The sequence below is a fragment of the Lactuca saligna genome, chromosome 2 (assembly GCF_052625555.1).
Source record: "Lactuca saligna cultivar CGN05327 chromosome 2, ASM5262555v1, whole genome shotgun sequence".
Classification (NCBI taxonomy): domain Eukaryota; kingdom Viridiplantae; phylum Streptophyta; class Magnoliopsida; order Asterales; family Asteraceae; genus Lactuca; species Lactuca saligna.
In genome coordinates this window covers 171562375-171579981 of record NC_136418.1, presented here as the reverse complement: position 1 = coordinate 171579981, position 17607 = coordinate 171562375, and the positions used below count along the sequence as shown (strand labels likewise).

Genomic DNA, 17607 nt, shown 5'->3' with positions numbered 1-17607 from the left:
GATGTTTTTAGAAGTAGATTATCAATCACATGCTAAGCTTGAGTGGCATATTGCTTGCAGTGGTAAAGAAGTGAGAATCATAAGTGGGGTCTAGGCATCTTTTTGCTATGAGAACATTATTATTTACCTTCATGATGTTCGTGTGATCGATTGGTGAAGTGTTTTGTTAGTGTTAATGTGTGAATTGAGTTCCATTTTAGAAGGCTGCTTCAAATGCAACTTGTTTGAGAGATGCTTGGTCATACACAATTTCTCTAAACTTCAACCAAATATCTGCTGCACTAATTTCATTTAAAACATTTTGCAAAATGTCATTAGGTAAATGAGATTATCCCAATCAATCCAAATTTTCTTATAATCGTAGAATAAGTGAATAACACCTCCAGTTAAATGTAAACATTGATATATAAGGAGAGTTAACAAATAATAAGTAAAATAATAAAGATTAGAGACAAACACACTAAGGTATATGTGAAAAACTTAAATCGGGAAAAAAACATGTGCATAGAATACCCGAGAGATCCACTACTAATTATAATGTATAGAATGCAAATGAATTGGACAAATAAAAATATTTGGAGCTATATGATGATTAAGCAAGAGAGAAAAATGAAAGATGATGTTTCTAGGTTTTTTAAAATAAAGTTCTCACACTCTTTTAACTTAAAAGAACCAAACAAGGCATTTATCATGAGAAGAAGTTCAAGTCGCCCCGATCTATTTGTTCGTCTGGAGCTCGTTACGGTTAGATGAAACCACACAAACCATGTCAAAAAATTTGTTCTAAGGAGGTGTCTGTTTGGCATAATGTTTTGGAAAAGAAATTAGAACCTAAAGGAATTGGAATATGTAATGAACTCGAATATAAAATACATTTGTTTGTCATGGAATGAAATTTGTTTTTTGTTTGGTTTGCGTCAAAAGAATTAAAAAAAAATTATGTAACATCACAAAAATACATTTTTAGTATTTTTTGTAACTTATTATTATTTTTAATAAAAATGATAAACTTTCATTTAATTAAAATTTTCATTTATTAGACTTTTACCCGCTCAAAACTATGTTTTTTTTTTTTTTTTTTTTTTTTTTTTTTTTTTTTTTTTATTGAACTTGCATGTAATATATATAACAAAAAGATGAATTTAGAAAACGAAAATATATAAGTGCACTTGATGAAAACAATTAATAGATATATTGTTTTAGGTTTAGATATGGGACCACTTATGAGTTTGGTGCAGATTTAAAGAGTTGAAAAAAGAAAATGAAAACATGTATGTTTGTGTACGAGCATATAGGTGTAGGCATCAGCATGCACATATGCATGTAGGTGGGTGTAAGGTGTGTGTGTAGAAGTGAGGGAGGATGTGGATGGGTTGGTCGATGGATATGTGGGTGTGTCCAATCTGAATACAGCACAACCTTTTACTATACACAATCAATAATTTATGCTTTACAAGATTGTACAGTATGAAGGAGGTAATCTAATGTTGGTAAACACAATGCAAGATGAGAAACAAGCCTTGTGATTTTCTAAATCCTACAAATCATATGTGCTTATTATGTTGACATGTAGAGCATAACCTGACCTTTTTCAGTTTATGAGGGAAATAAAACAAAATCACACATTCTACAAATACTGGCAACAATAAGCATGATCAATCATTGATACAAATCGCTTCAAAACTTTCACCCACGCCTTTCTTGTAAATATTAGGTGTCATTCTGTTGTTAATTTTACAACTTTCAAGAATCGCTATAAGTCGCAGTTTTCAGAGACTTGAAACTACTTATTATTAATACAGAAAAGTTTTTATATTAAAAAAAAAAAAAAAACAAATACACCTTTGAGCCTGATTACTTCTGTACAAATTTGGTCAAGGCTGATATATCAAGACCTGAGAACTCATTTACAGCTGCAACCACTGCTAGTCCGAGTTTTATAGCATCCTCATTGCTCGGGGCCTACAAATTTCATTTATGTTTATTTATTTATTTTTTTACAATTTAATTTAAAAAGTTTGATTTACCTCGATGTTGAGGGGCAAAACAGGGTCATGGAGTGAAAGTCTGAGAAGGAACCAGCCACCATATCCAGACACCCGTACCCCTTCATGGTTAACAGGTGCTTTTTCAAGCTTGGGATCTGATTCAATTTTGTTTGTTAAATGCTTTAGGACTGCGTTTCCATAGTCTTGAAAAGATCTGTAAAAACACCACAACCTCTGAATACATTCAGACCTCATGACACATATATAAATATAACAGTCACTAAGCACCAAGTAAATCTACATTCAACAATCAACATACCCTCCTTTCAAATCTGCATGATTTTGATCGATTTTTAATCTAAGCTCAACAGCAACACCCGGTTCCTGTAGTTCCTCAACCAAATCAGTCAAAACTTTGCTTCCACCAGTTTGACCCGAAGCTCTAGCTGATGCAAGTTTGTTCAATAGCTTCACCTGCAAATAAAGTCAAGAAAGTCAACCAACACTATTAAATATACAGATCTTCACACACACATACATACCATGAGATATGCACCATCATCAAGCCAGTGATTCTCCTTGAGTGCTCCATGGCCACTTGTCTCAATGGCCAAATGTGACTCCTCACCAACAGAATTCTGTGAAAAAATATCATTATTGTGTCTGATAATTAATGTAAAAAATTAATTAACTTCTCACCAAACGAATGCCTTCATCAATGACATTTTTATACCCTCTTTTGAACCGATGGTGCTTCCCTCCTGTGAGCATTTGGCAACTATCAAACAAGTAGAATATGATTTAATAAAAAATAGAATCACTGATGTAAAGGCTCTTCTTACCTAGTTTCTTCTCAATGAATACAGTAAGCCCATCTGAAGTAACACTGTCTGTGACAATTGTTGTTCCAGGGTGCTAGCAGGGCAAAAAAAAAAAAAACAGTAACTAGCTCAAAATCATGGCCATCAACAGTTTTAGGGAAACTTCTAGAAACTTACTTCTTCTAAAACAATAGCAGACATCAAAGCAATTAGACGATTCCGGTTAAACTCACGACCAGTGGAATCCACAGCAGCAGATCTGATTCACACTCCGTAATTTGACATAATTGCCCAAATTCAATTTTATAACTAAAGGAAAAAAATTTAATATTAGAAGATCACCTATCAACATCAGTGTCAAAGATGATCCCTAAATCGGCTTTGTTATCAAGCACAGCTTGAGTAATTGCCTTCATTGCTGCCTTGTCCTCGGGGTTAGGGATATGATTGGGAAATAACCCTGAAAATTGGTCAGGTTTACTTTTACTTAAGTTGGTTAAATACAAAAACCTGCTTAAATTAGTTTTGATTCTGTTACTTTATTACCATCTGGTTCTAGAAACTGACTCCCAGTAGTAATAGCACCTAAAGGCTCCAACACATTTCCCTGAAAAACAAATAAGATGTGAAAAGTAATCTTCACTTTACCTCATGTTTTATATATCATTCTTAAAAGATAACATACAGCAAAAAAGCCACCAGCTCCATTCCCAGCATCCACAACTATATGAAATCCTTCCAATGGCTTTTCTGTAATCCATATCCAAGTAAGAAAAGAAGCATGAGAGAAAAAAAAAAAGTAATCTTCAGTTCTTCACATATACCTATGTTTCCTGAAGCTTTGCGAACAGCTGTTACAAGGTTAGATGCGTAAATAGCCATGTAGTCGACTTTAGTGATGGAAGATGAAACTTTTCTTTCTGCCTCTTCTAGAGATTCTGGTGTAAATCCATTGTATATGTTTGCAGCACGATCTAGGATGTCTTTAATGTCGGGTTTTCCAAGGCCTCCTTCATTAGTGAAGAATTTAAAACCATTTCTATTATAAGGAAGATGGCTTGCTGTTATCATGATAGCTCCATCAACTGGACATAGAAAGTCTTCATTTTTTGTCAGTGTACTATTGAACATTGCTGGAGTAGATGCTAATCTACATAAACATCATTGAAAATAATTAAGCAGATCATAACACACAAAAAGAAAATAATCAAAATAAATGAAGAAATGATTAAAACTACATTACCCATATTGCACAACATCAAAGCCTACACTAGCAATTCCCCGAGAAGCTGCATCCTGGAAAAAACCTTAGGTTGATATATGGTTTCATGGTGTCAATAGGGAATTAGATACTATCCACAAAAGTTAATACCTGTAGCTTTTGTGCAGAAATTCTAGAATCATGGCCAATTGAGATTTTGAGATGTTTAGATGAATCAGCTTTTTTCTTATCTAAAAGCCATCCAGCAAAAGCAGCTGCTATGGCTTGTGTTACTGGCTCTGTGAGGTTAAGGGGTTCTCCAGCAACACCATCAACAGCAACACCACGAATATCACTGCATTTAGGCGTATGTATGTATGTATGTAGATTATAATAGTTTACCAATATACAGATAAGTTACCGAATTTGTTTGACATACCGAAACTTCAAGAAGGAAAAGCTTACCTGCCATTTTGAAGTTTGAGAAAATCTACTTTTTCAAGTGATGGTACTGCAGTAGCTGAAAGAGAAGCTGAAAAAGAAGTCGATTAGAAACAATAACTTCATGTATTAAAAAAAAAAGCTAAAAGCTAAAAAGCACATCAAAACAGCTAAAAATACACCCTTTTCATAACAACTCCAAATGCAATGTTTTCTATATGAATGGATCTTTTTTATACCACTAAAGATACACCTTTTTATAAATGAAATGAAATATAGAAAGCAGAAAGGCCAACACATATACTATATATTAGGATGTGGGTTATGTTGAGAATCTTAAAGGGCCTTATACTTTTGGTTGTATTTGATATCATCCTGGATGATAAGAGTCTAGAACAGACCATTGCAGTAAACAAGTCGTTGTTTATTGTTTGACACATTACGCAAATGCATGGTTGAGATGCGTGTCCATGGCAACTTCCTTCCTTGAAAGAGAAGCAAGTTGTGTTTATATTGGACACATCCCTCCCTTTGATATAGGGTGCAGAACTGCCTATTCTGCTGGCAGGAATGTGCACTTGGTAAATTTTGAACAATTTTCCCCATCATAACTGCATAAAAGATTTGGAGTTTTATCAAATTTCAGATTAAGAAGATTTCAAATGAAAAAACCAAAGTTTTTAAGTGCCCGTATTTGTGTATTTTCACAAATTACATTGCTTTACCGAATTGAACCTCTAAGATGCCACCAAATATAAGGCTCTGTAAGTTTTGGACCCAAGTTTACAGAACAGATAGTTTAAATTGAAATTCACTACCGATAATGCCATGAAGGAAAGTTAAAGATCTAATGGCAAGTGTTTTTCTCACTTTCCTTTTAGGGTTAATGAGGGTACACACAAGGGACATCGTCTGGATACTCTTACTCTCAGTTGCAACAAGAGTACAAGACATTAAACATGAACAATTGCCCTTTAAAAGACTTTGTGTGCTTTCTCATACACAATCTATAATGTACTGTTTAAGAACTTTAGAGAGTATAAAGGGAAGAAGGAAGACACATGAGCTGAAGAACAACAAAAAGGAAGTATAATTTGGGAGGGGCGGAGGGCAGAATGAGGTGGATTGGTGGAATGCCAAGTTGGCATACAATGAATTAAACCCAACCATAATGGGACACCAAGTTGGCATACAGCGAATTTGGAGTTGAATGGGGAAAAAAGGGATCACATTCTTAATATGATGTTGATGTGGCAGTCCATTGAAGTTTGTAGAGTTCAATGGATTGTAGAGAATTAATGAAAAAGTTGCATTGAAAGTGGAATGTTAATGTGCCAATCGATTGGACTTTGTAGTCTGTAGAGTTAATGGATTGTGGATGCTCATATATTACAACGACAAAAAGAATGTATAATGTCTTGTGAGATGAACTGATGAAGAATCCTGGTTTGACTTTCAACAGTGGGGCTGATAATTACTCATACACAAAACTATGGAGTATGGATTCGATCATGTCAAACACATAGTGTAGCTAGACTAAACTATGTAAATTACCACGATCGCACCACCCATAAGTTCGCGTTCTCCTTGAAAACCAAGTGAATCTACTTCAATATATTCAATACGAATATACCTTTCAATTGACATAAGACTCGATTTCATGAATACCGAAGAGCATGTATCCATAAACCTCCTTTCTTAATTGAATTTGTGTATTAAACAATCTATCATCTCGTCTAGATACAAACAAGTTGTTATCAAACATTAATTTTTCTTTATTCCGATAAACCTACAGGTAAGTCGTTAATTCCCCATAGATTTTCTCCAAAAAATTTACCGTATCAGATAAACTGAACAAACAAAAATCAAAAATTTCAAGTATGATCGAGTTAAACGGCCTTTTCTTTGAGTGAACGCCTGATTAAATCCGCACAGATAGAATTGAACAAACAAACAATGAACACAAGAATATATAAATAGAGATTAAAAATAAGTTGCTGACCTGCCATTATCACAGATGCTCTGTCTGTGTGTTTGAGAGGGGGAGAAAGAGATGAAAAATGGGCGGAGAAGCTGAGGGGAAGAGGTAGAACCGTAGAAGGGCAATGGCAGAGCAGATCAGCAGACCAGTCATACCAGCGTGCAGTGCACGTGTGTTGTAGTCATTTTTTTTCCACCTACTTTTTGTTTCGGGTATCGATCCGATTCGCTTTCAAAAAATGGGCTCGAAGTCCTTTGTTATGACCTTTTTATCTACATTATGTATTTTAAGGTGTCGTGTTGATACATGCTTGAAAGTTGAAGGGGTGAATATGTAAACCTAAAGTCATCTGCCGCCTCGGATTTGCGTGTGGTCCACGACAAGGGTCATGATATTAGAATTTAGGGTTTCGAATTCATTGATACGGTCGATACATCTAATTGAATTTGCAGGAGAAAATCGAAGGACGACAAAGATGATCGAGGTGGTGTTGAACGATCGTTTGGGGAAGAAGGTTCGCGTGAAGTGTAACGGTGATGACACCATCGGCGACTTGAAGAAGCTCGTTGCAGCTCAGACGGGCACTCGCGCTGACAAGATCAGGATCCAGAAGTGGTACAACATCTACAAGGATCATATCACTCTCCAGGACTACGAGATTCACGATGGCATGGGCCTCGAACTCTACTACAATTGAGATTGTCGCTGTGATGATTTTCCGTAAGTTTGATGAGTGCCTATAACTTTTAAACACTCGAATATGGTTGTGTATGAATAAATTGTATGTTTTGAATGTTGAATTGTATGATATCTAGTATGAATATCCATGTAATTACCAAAACTTAGTACTGCCTTCACATCCTGATCACTTACTTGATCTTGAATGTTCATTAATTTCCCAATTTGTTTCTTTTAACGTTTTGGTGAAATTTAGGGCAAATATGTGAGCTTCTGTTTTTGGTAAATCAGATATGTAATTGGAATTTGTTGTTTTTACATATTAGTTACTTACTTTGAATCTTTGATGCTTTATGTTATGTGCTTGTTTCATCATGGTAGGGGGGAAATAATTCAATTATCTTTGAATTGCAGAACTGTATGCTTTAATTTCTATAACTAGATAAGATCACAGCATTTGCTTGAAAAGCACATGCTTGAGTCTGACTTGATTGGGATTTTTCAGCTAATAAGATGATCAATTTTGTTGGTGGTTCATCTAGGATATATGAGTCACAGCGGTTGGTCTGACTTTGTTATTTAGTAAATTTATGGTTAGGTTCAATTAAAATCATACACTAGAGTTCAAAAATCTATTATAGCAGAGGGAGAGGGGATCATATATCTTTTTACCCAAGATATGTTGATGAATGATGATACCATTGGGAATCTCAGTAAGCATTCTCTCTATCCCAACTTCAACAAATTACCCCTTTTCTACCCTTCCAGGGGTTCATCAATCTTCTCTCCTGATCAGGTGCTTTTTCTATTTGTATTGTAATCCTGGTTTAGTTTTTGTAGGTTTCTTAATTATAGTACTATAAGTGTCGCCTCTCTGAAATCTGAATCATAAATTGGGTATTTTGATTTGAGGTTTGTGTTTGTGGGTTCTTGTAAAGGTGCAAAAAAAAAAAAAAGTTTGGGATTAGAAACCGGTTTGACTCGAAATGATTTGGCTTGAAGCTGACCCTGTGGTTTGGGATCTGTTTGACATATGTAAGGTTGGAACCAGTTTAATAGTTGTCTTCAATTAGTTAGTAAGGGCAATAAGGTCATTATCTTGTTAGATCAATTAGGCGAGTACTTGGTATAGATAGGCGGTTAGTAGTGTTGGTGAGGAATATCTTTGTATGTCTTCACATTTACTAGTAATCATTCAGTTCTTAATTTAATCAGTCAGTTCTAAAAACCTAGAGTGTATCAAATTTCTTCTTATTGTTTGGGTTTTCACCAGTTGTACTGTGTCGGATGCCATAAACGATCTTGGTTTTTATGTTAAATGAGTCGAGACCTCTTTTTCCAAAAGAAAAGTCTTCCTCGTATCACATACGTTGGCTTTCCAAAGCTTTAAATTGTGGGTAACTAGTTGATACTAAAGGCAAAATTCCTCTTTGGATAACATGTGATGTATGGGTGAGAAAAAACCGAACCGCAAACCGAAAAAACTGTAAAAACCGCATAAACTGAAACCGAAATGAAAACCGATGATGCGATTTTTAGTTTCGCAAAAACCGAAAATGCTCAGTGCGGTGCAGTTTTAGTCTTGCAAAAACCATAAAAAACCAAACCGCACCCCATATATATATATATATATATATATATATATATATATATATATATATATATATATATATATATATATATATAATGAAATTTTACAAAACCATAATAAGAGTTCTGACAAATTTAACTTTTTTGATAAAGATGCAATATAGAGCTATAACATACGATTACCTAAGCTACTTATAAAATTGCTATAAAACTTGGTTCCAATGGATTTTATTTTTGTGAGGTTCATCCTAGGTTCTTTTGACATAGTATTTCAAAGGGATAATGACTTGAGAGGGTAACATACTTTTGAATATGATCACATTTGGTCACTGAACTTTTTTTCGTGTTCTAATAACCCTTAAACTTGTTGAATTGTGCTAATTTTCCCCTTATGACCGGGTTTAGCCGGTTTCAATGGATTTATTGATCCTACGTGTCAGTTTGATCTACGTGGTATGTAGGGTTCTTGTTATTAAAGGAGGGGCGTTTGTTGTTCCTTTATTGTGCCCTAATACCCCGTTGCCCTAATACCCGATGGCTTCCTCCTACAGCTTCTCATCCTCCCTCAATCGATCAAGCAAGAAATCCACAGTGAATGATCCAAAAACTTGTGATTGTGGGTTCCCTGCACGTATTCTAACATCAACAACACCAAAGAATCCAGGGAGGCATTTCATGGTGTGCAATGAGGTAAGCAATTTCACTTAAATTTTCCCTCTTTTCTGATTCATTTATTCCAGATTTGAAATCTCACTTTGAAATTTTATTGTGGAAAGGTAAATGCAAATATTGGAAATGGTTGGATGTAGAACCTGTACAGATGCCTCTAATGGAAGTGGTGGAAGGAATGAAAGCTGAATTACTAACATTGAAGACCGAAGTAGAGAAGGTGAAGGAAGACATGGAACAAATGAAGAAGGAAAAGTACTCTGATGCCATTGCAATGAAGGAGAAAATATATAAGTTTACCATTGGATTTCTTTTTTTGATCATCGTGTATATGATGAAATGAAGTCAAATGATGTATTGAAAGATGTTTGAATAGAATAGAGTTGTTATCTTAACTTCTTGTTGGAATGGAATGAAGTAACATTGATTGTAATGGAATCACAAAGAAGTAATTTTGACTGGAATGTAATTATAAAGAAGCATACATATTAACTGCATACATATTAACTTTCATTGGAATGGAATCACAAAGAATGGAGCCATTATATCAACTTCTTGTTGGAATGGAATGAAGTAACTTTGACTGGAATGGAATCACAAAGAAGTAATTTTGACTGGAATGGAATCACAAAGAAGTATTTTTGACTGGAATGGAATCATAAAGAAGCATACATATAACAATGAATACATATATGATTTTGACTGGAATAGAATCACAAAGTAGCATACATATAAAGAATTAGTTTTGATTGGAATGGAATCATACATATATGATTTAACAATGAATACATATAATAAAAAAGTAAGTGAATGTGGTGGTTGGATTCATTGAAATACTCCATTAATATTCAAAATTAAATAAGTTTTTATCTGCACACACAAAACTAGTTTCTAGGTAACACAAAAGATTCCTGCATAGACAAAAGAAGGGTCACCATGTGCCCATACACCTACTTGATAAAAAGACTACTACTTTGTCTTTACATCACAACTGCCTTACAAAAGATATTCTTACCCATCCACTACACACCCACTAAATTAATCAATAACTGAAGGGTTATCTGCATTGCTTCCAACTCCAGGTATCTGCCTCCTTAATGCTTGTTTGATGATCCGTTCAGAATATTTCCTCCTTCCACTTTTACTAACTGGGACCTTTCTTCTTGGCATGGAGAATGCAGGTGGTGGTAGAGGAGGTTGTTAGGCTGCAGGTGGTGGTGGTGGAGGTGGTTGGACTATAGGTGGTGGTGGAGGAGGTTGTTGGACTACAGGAGGTGGTGGTGGTGGTGGTTGGGCTGCAGGTGGTGGTGGTGGTTGGGTTGTAGGTGGTGGTGGAGGAGGTGGTTGGGTTGTAGGTGGTGGTCCTTCATTGCCCCTGGATAAACTTGGGTCTGCTCCACTGCCCCTGGATGAACTTGGTACTGCAAACAACAATTAACATGTCAATTATTTGTTCAAATGATGTAATGTTTTTAAAAATATTCACCTGATGTATTGCTTTGCTGGTTAGATGGACACTTTTTCTTGTTGTGACCTGGTTCCTTACAAATACCACATTTTATCATGCTTCCCCTTCTTGAGACATTTTGCCTACTTGGTCTAGTTAACTCTCGTTCAATTGCATCCCTCTTCCTTTTCACTGATAGCCTACCAGGTAATCTTCTTCTTTTGGGAGACAAAGGCTTAAGGTATGGAACATCTGGCCACATATCACTACTATTGAGAGGATTAATGCTATATTTGTAGCATTCTAGGTAAGCCTCAGTAGTGTATGTTTGGGACACATATATCTCTGCATCATGATTTAAGTAAGAGATTGCTGCCATATGTAAGCATGGTATCCCTGTAAGTTGCCATATTCTACAGGCACACTTCTTTGCAATTAGATCCACTCCATATGCAACATCAATGAATCTAACCTCATACTTTTGATAACCACAAGGAGTAACTCCCCACAATCTGTTTAAAGCAAAAAATATAAATCAATAACACATCCGCATAATTAACATAAGCATATTAAAGTAAAAAAACTTATCTCTGTTTAACCTTCAGCTCTTCTATACGCTTCCTAATAGTTGGGCATATAAGCAAATCTCATTCCATTCCTTCAACTCTCTGAGTGTATATCCTTTCCATCACAAATAACCTAATCTCCTCCAGCATAGTGATTATAGGTCTCCTTCTAGCATGCCTAATAGCAGAATTGAAACTCTCACTGACCCCATTCTCTACAGCATCACAATCTCTTCCTTCTTGAAAGAATGCCTTAGACCAGGTAGTAGGATCTCTGTCTATAAGGTAATCATAAGCATGAGTATCAATAGATTTGATCTGCTCCATTACACCTCTAAACTTCTCCACAGTACTAGCCCTTATAGCCCTCCAAAATAACTTTAAGTATGCTTGACCAGTAAACCTTTTATTAAAATTGGCCACAATGTGTCTAGCACATTGCCTATGTTCAGCTTCTGGACATCTTTCCTTAACTGCTTGTAATAACCCCTACAAATCACAACATCATTATGAGTGAAAAAGCATAAAAATGACCTAGTACTAACCTTGTGTCCATCAGAAAGAAGGGTAATGCCTGTACCAAGACCACCATTAATGTCATCCATAAGCAAATCTATGAACCACTTACATGTTTCTTTATTCTCAACACATACCACAGCCCATGCTAAAGGGTAGATGTGGTTGTTTGCATCTCTCCCAACAGCTGAAAGAACTTCTCCTCTAACTATACCCTTTAAAAAGCAACCATCAAGCCCAATTACAGGCCTGCACTCTTCTAACCAACCATCCCTTACAGCTTTGAAACACACATAAAACTTGGAAAACAAAGTTGTGGAATATGGCATGATGTCTATATCCAATCTCACAGTAGACCCAGGATTTGACCTGATAATTTCCTCACCATATGACCACAATCTCCCATAATGTTCAATTAGACTTCCTTCAATCTCTTGTAATGCAAATTTCTTTGCATTTCTGCATTGCCCCACACTCACATTTATGTTGAATGTTGTTGACACTTTAGCTTTCATCTTCCTTGCACTCATTTTTGGGTTCTCTATAATTGGACTCATAAAATGTTTCCCTATCCATCTATAAGTTACAATTGACCCAAACTTAAAACACCCTACAACAATTATGTTCATTCACTAGAGATTTGATCTGAAAAGTCTTTTCTTTACTCATCTAAGAGGCCCATAGTCTGAAAGGGCAAGATGGTGACTTATTCTTTTTGCAACATTTCACTAACAATCTATTAGAGTAATTTTTTTCAAACCATAGATCATACCCATTAGCAACTGCATAATTGCTTAACATATGTTTAAGCTCAGTAGGGTTATAAAATCGCATACCTATAATTGGCTTCATCTGATCCCATGGTTGTCTCTCATCATACACAGGGTATTGGGGTGGTACGTATTCATCATCTTGATCTTCACTCTCTATAGGTTCACAAAGGATGTTTAAAAATCTATCATGTGCAGTTTTGTTTGCTGGAAATGGGTAGGTAGCATCATCTTCTTCATGATCAACAGAATATGAATCTTGAATAACTGAATCCTCATCTTCATCTAAGTCTTCGTTTTCACTTTCACTTTCCTCAGCCTCAATCCAATCGAAGATAGGTTCATTATGGTGATCCACATATACATAAATTCTCTTGTCATTAGCATACGCCAAATCCAAAAATTCCTTGTAATCACCCTCGTTCACCAGTGTATGAATTCCAAGATCTAAAGACTCTTGTGGAAGGCAGAAATAGATGTCTTTGCTTCTCGATTTGGTGAGCTTGTGAAGGAATTCCATGAATTGCTCATACCCAAACCCACTGAAGTCAACATCTCGCACTGATGCTCTGTCGGGATCAAAGTAAACTAAGGGATTGGGGGCAAACTGACCATTGTAGTGGAAATCTACTACAATGAAGTTCTGATCAGTAGGATTTGGAGATGATGCCATTCTACAGAACGATTGAAGGAGACGAAGGATTGATGGAGAATTTTGTGCCCTAGTCGAGTTTAAGGACCAAATGAGACTTCGGGGTGTGATTTAACGAGAAGGAGACGAAAAATCGGGGCCTACATGCCACCTCTTTCGCCACGTAGGATAGAAAAATACACGTAGGATCAATAAACCCTTTGAAACCGGTTAAACCCGGTCATAAGGGGAAAATTAGCACAATTCAACAAGTTTAAGGGTTAATAAAGCACGAAAAAAAAGTTCAGTGATCAAATGTGATCAAATTCAAAAGTATGTTACCCTCTCAAGTCATTATCCCTATCTTAAATGGACATTGACAGCCAATTTAAAATATTACTTCCACAATACACCTTACCCAAGTTAACACACAAACAAAATGGAAATTATTACTTCCACAATACATCTTACCCAAGTTAACACACAAACAAAGTGGAGCTGATTTTTGCTTCTACAATTCAATCAATGTACACAAAATATACTTATACATTCAAATTTGGATGACAAATTGAGGCTTGCTTGCACTCTTCCTTTAACAAATTAATCACTCAAACTCTTATCTCTTTCTTTCTTCAATCGACTGCCAAGAAAGCTCCATTATTAAGGAATGGATTCCTGTGAAACATCAAACCCAAACACTATCGTTTTTCATCTCTTTCCTGTCAAATGAAGCAACCACAAAAAAGATAATAATAATAATAATAAATAAATAAATAAATACCCCTTCGAACAATAGCAAGCCAAACACCCCTTCGATCACTGCTGTTGCTGCACCACTCCACTGCCGGCACCGAGAAGGGAAAACAGCGGAAGGGAGTCACCGGAGATCAGCTATTCCCATTCACTCACCTGCAACCGCCGGAGCAAACCCTCCATCGACTTCACAACAGCCTCCCACCATCGTCACCTTCAGCCTTCGTTGTTTGCTCCGTCGGATCGACCTTCAATTCCAATCCTTCGCAAATTTCGTCTTGAGCAAGGCTGCTCCTTCTGATTCCCTCCATCTCCAACTCAATTTCGCATCCTTCTCTTCTTCTTCTGTCGAGCAAACACCACCGAAGCCCCCACCTGCTGCCTATCGGACCCCTTCTGGCCTCGCTTCGCATAGCTCTCCCTCGCACCTTTCTCTTCCCCCTCGTTTTCCACTTCCTTTCGCCAACTCCACAGCAACCTCGCTGCATCTTTCCTCCCCTTTCTCCGGTCTCGTCGACCCTGGAGATGCCTCCCTCTTCGTGATCGATCGACCAAGACATCCGGATTAGAGGCCTGCGAGACTTCGTGATTTCTCGCCATCGTCAATCTTTAGTATCAGTCTCGTTCCTCTGTGTTCATCGTGTTTTCCCTCATGGATTTGTTCGTTCTTTTCCTTTTCCCGATCAACAAATGGCAATAGCCACAAAAAGCCCTAAAATCATTTGATTTTATAACTTGAACACATTAAACCCCTTTGCTGAACCGTTTATTCAAAATGAGTCTTTTCCCCGAAACTTTGGTGTATTTCAAACAAAACACCCCCTCTCATGGAGATTTCTTAACAAAATCAGTCAAACACTCAAACATTAATCCCATTTAAACCATTTTAGTCCCTTCCTTAATTTATTTTAACCAAAACAGTCATACCTTGGTTAATTAAATTCCCTAACAACCCTATAGTGTAAATTCGTTATGAAACGGTCTCGAAAACACATCAAAGTTCTAGAATCGTGACTTTGCGGTTTCTCACGACAAGCTACTCAAAATAAACATATTTCGTACAAATCGAACTCACGCTGTGCTTACAAACCATTTTTAATATTTCTAATTTTTTCCAGGGGGAATACATGTGTCTATATACTTTGTTTATACAAATATATTATCCTTCATGCGAAAATACAATAAATCAAATTTATAATAATGTTATTTAACAATTTATCATATTATTACAAATAAACTAGTATAAACTTTTCGTATATGTATTATCATTATTTTATCGTGAAATAAATAGTCCACACAAAAAATGCTACATGACACAAAAGTATTTGATTTTTATGTGACATTGTATATATCATAAAAAGCACGCCATAAAACTTTGTAGTATTTCAAGGGTTCAAGGTATAACTATGCACATATATTTATATGTTTAAATCACTGTTATAAAAAAACCCGACTAAGTCACGATTAATCTCCAATTAATCCCTAGGCGCTACGCAACCGATTAGAGGGCGCCTAGCGATTAATCCCTGCATACATAATGAGTGAAACATTATAAAACGATGAAATTTTAACATTTTGAAGAAGTTTTATCTCAATGGAAATTATTTGAGGCATGAATAGTGTTGTATTAATCATATTAACCTATTTTGTTAACATATTAGTGGTATTTACGAACTTTGATATAATATTAGTCATATTTCTTTTTTTAAAATTCAACAAATTAACAATTAATGGTACCCGATTAATCTCCGCCTAGCCGATTAATCCCTTGACCCCAGTCCACACACTAGCTAACGTCGAGCGTTTTTTGCAACCTTGGTTTAAATACATAAAGTTTATACATGTATATTTGTTCATTACTTTTGGAACATACCTCTTTATAAAAGCGAGTACATTACACTTTTACATAGTTACCAAGCATACTCGGCTTTTATAAACTTTATACAATGAAATTCATTATGCCTAACCACAATTAAGTTAGGGCTGAGAGCTATTCACATACTTTAATTAAGGACTTTTTAGTGAGAATATATTCAGTAGCTGAGTCTAAACACTTAGCATACCCACACTATTATAACCGTTAATCTTCGGAGCGAGATACATATGTATAGATCTATACGGGGTTGACATCCCCACCTGCGGTTGCTAGCTACAACCTCGACCAATCAATCGAAGCGGGTGATAAGTGTCAATAATTATTACTACAACGTCCATTGAAACATTGTAGGGGGTACATTCAGTCACATAGCTCGGTTGTAGGAATCACTATAAACATTAAATGGAATATATTTCTCTCTCTCTCTCTCTCTCTGTCTCTCTATCTCTCTGTCTCTCTCTCTCTCTCTCTCTACAAACCATGGGATTGGTTGCTTTCAAAACTATTTAAGGATGAAATTACTTATGTAAGGGTACAGTTTGGTTTTCAAATATTCAAGGATTCTTTACAAACACAGTTTTATGTATGGATATACTTATACAAAGATACATTTTGTCTTTCAAAGACTCTTTGAAAATACAATTTTAACTATTGTTATACTTACAAAGAAAATACTTTTTAGTCTTTTGAATGTATTGCTGATGTTAGAAAAAAACTTGTAACTCTCACCAACCTTGTGTTGATCCTCAAAACTACATGTATTCTTAGTAAATCACTAAACAAACATTCAAGACAAATTGGATTACAGGTGAGCTAGTTTATTTGTTGTTGTATTATTTGTCTATCTATTATGGCAATTCATGTATTATTATTATCTGTAAAAACCTTACTATTTCATTAATGATTAGGGGACCATCAAGGATGCTACACCCCTCTATAAAGTCAGTTTGGATATCATCAATTACTGAACTAATAATCCGCTTGATGCGGTTAGCGAGAGCTTTGGTGATAACTTTGTAGAGGAAACCAATAAGGCTGATGGGTCTGAAGTCACTAAGAGTTAACAAATCCTTGACTTTGGGGATTAAGGATATAAACAAAGAACTTAGGCCCCTGGACAAACACCCATTATTCTCTAAGAATTTGACAAATCTCATTATGTCATCTTGCATTTGGGTCCAATATCTCCTTATGAAATTGAACGTGAAACCATCTGGGCTCGGAGCCCTATGCCACCGTAATCCTGAATTGCATCTTTTATTTCTTCCAACCAAAAGTCATTCTCCAGAAAGGAAATGACATCAATAGAAAGGTATTTGAGGGTTTGATTGAGAAGCAATGGTCTAACTGTATGATGTTCTTTGAATTTTCCCGAAAAAATCGCAAGGCTTCCACCTTGAGAGAGTCCTTATTGGAAACCCAACACTCATTAACCATAAGCCCCTGAATGGAGTTCTTCTTCGCTTTGATTTTTAACAAACTATGATAGAACATGGTATTTTCATCCCCATCAGTAAGTCATTTAACTTTTGATCTTTGTTGTAAATCAAGTCTCGCCAAGTGTTCAAATTCAAGGATCTTTTTCTTGTCATCATGAAGATCTGTGATTTCATCAGCTGATATAGGCCTTTCCTCGACAGCCCAGTCGAGACCTTCAACTCTAGCTTTGCGTCAAGAAG

The 17607-nt window shown here is 35.9% G+C and overlaps 3 protein-coding genes and 1 long non-coding RNA gene across 5 annotated transcripts; 2 read left to right on the top strand and 2 right to left on the bottom strand.

Annotated features, from left to right (window-relative positions):
- Positions 1 to 1637: 1637 nt before the first annotated feature.
- LOC145032776 (phosphoglucosamine mutase family protein) lies at positions 1638 to 6597 on the bottom strand. Of its 2 annotated transcripts, XM_078981698.1 has the most exons (16): positions 6454 to 6597; positions 4853 to 5062; positions 4476 to 4542; positions 4182 to 4365; positions 4053 to 4105; positions 3634 to 3959; positions 3495 to 3559; positions 3356 to 3416; positions 3152 to 3269; positions 2987 to 3068; positions 2831 to 2903; positions 2688 to 2749; positions 2531 to 2626; positions 2308 to 2462; positions 2028 to 2202; positions 1638 to 1962 (listed from the first exon to the last, which is right to left on the bottom strand). In XM_078981698.1, the coding sequence occupies exons 1-16, from the start codon at positions 6458 to 6460 to the stop codon at positions 1855 to 1857; spliced, it is 1842 nt and encodes a 613-aa protein (XP_078837824.1). In that variant the 5' UTR covers positions 6461 to 6597; the 3' UTR covers positions 1638 to 1854. The 2 variants fall into 2 exon arrangements, with proteins under 2 accessions (XP_078837824.1, XP_078837823.1); XM_078981697.1 differs by lacking the exon at positions 4853 to 5062 and having other exon boundaries at positions 6454 to 6595.
- Positions 6598 to 6831: 234 nt separating this feature from the next.
- On the top strand, positions 6832 to 7430 carry LOC145032777 (ubiquitin-like protein 5). The gene has a single exon (XM_078981699.1). It carries the CDS (start codon positions 6908 to 6910, stop codon positions 7127 to 7129), a length of 222 nt encoding a protein of 73 aa, XP_078837825.1. The 5' UTR covers positions 6832 to 6907; the 3' UTR covers positions 7130 to 7430.
- A 1399-nt stretch (positions 7431 to 8829) lies between these two features.
- On the top strand, positions 8830 to 9868 carry LOC145029339 (uncharacterized). The gene is made up of 2 exons (XR_013676477.1): positions 8830 to 9390; positions 9477 to 9868. It is a non-coding gene; the product is annotated as an uncharacterized LOC145029339 (long non-coding RNA).
- A 973-nt stretch (positions 9869 to 10841) lies between these two features.
- On the bottom strand, positions 10842 to 12428 carry LOC145030383 (uncharacterized). The gene is made up of 3 exons (XM_078978761.1): positions 11928 to 12428; positions 11516 to 11871; positions 10842 to 11328 (listed from the first exon to the last, which is right to left on the bottom strand). Exons 1-3 carry the CDS (start codon positions 12426 to 12428, stop codon positions 10842 to 10844), a joined length of 1344 nt encoding a protein of 447 aa, XP_078834887.1.
- Between the last annotated feature and the right edge of the window lie 5179 nt (positions 12429 to 17607).

Excerpts from the sequence above, each read along its gene's own strand:
- LOC145032776 (XM_078981698.1), bottom strand. Across the intron at positions 3,270-3,355 it reads TCAGTTTCTAGAACCAGATG|GGTTATTTCCCAATCATATC; the intron begins GTAATAAAGTAA and ends ACCAATTTTCAG. Across the intron at positions 1,963-2,027 it reads TTTTGCCCCTCAACATCGAG|GCCCCGAGCAATGAGGATGC; the intron begins GTAAATCAAACT and ends TGAAATTTGTAG.
- LOC145032777 (XM_078981699.1), top strand. The coding sequence starts at position 6,908 with ATGATCGAGGTGGTGTTGAACGATCGTTTGGGGAAGAAGGTTCGCGTG.
- LOC145030383 (XM_078978761.1), bottom strand. The coding sequence starts at position 12,428 with ATGAGTGCAAGGAAGATGAAAGCTAAAGTGTCAACAACATTCAACATA. Across the intron at positions 11,872-11,927 it reads TTCTTTCTGATGGACACAAG|GGGTTATTACAAGCAGTTAA; the intron begins GTTAGTACTAGG and ends TGTGATTTGTAG. Across the intron at positions 11,329-11,515 it reads ACTATGCTGGAGGAGATTAG|ATTGTGGGGAGTTACTCCTT; the intron begins GTTATTTGTGAT and ends TGCTTTAAACAG.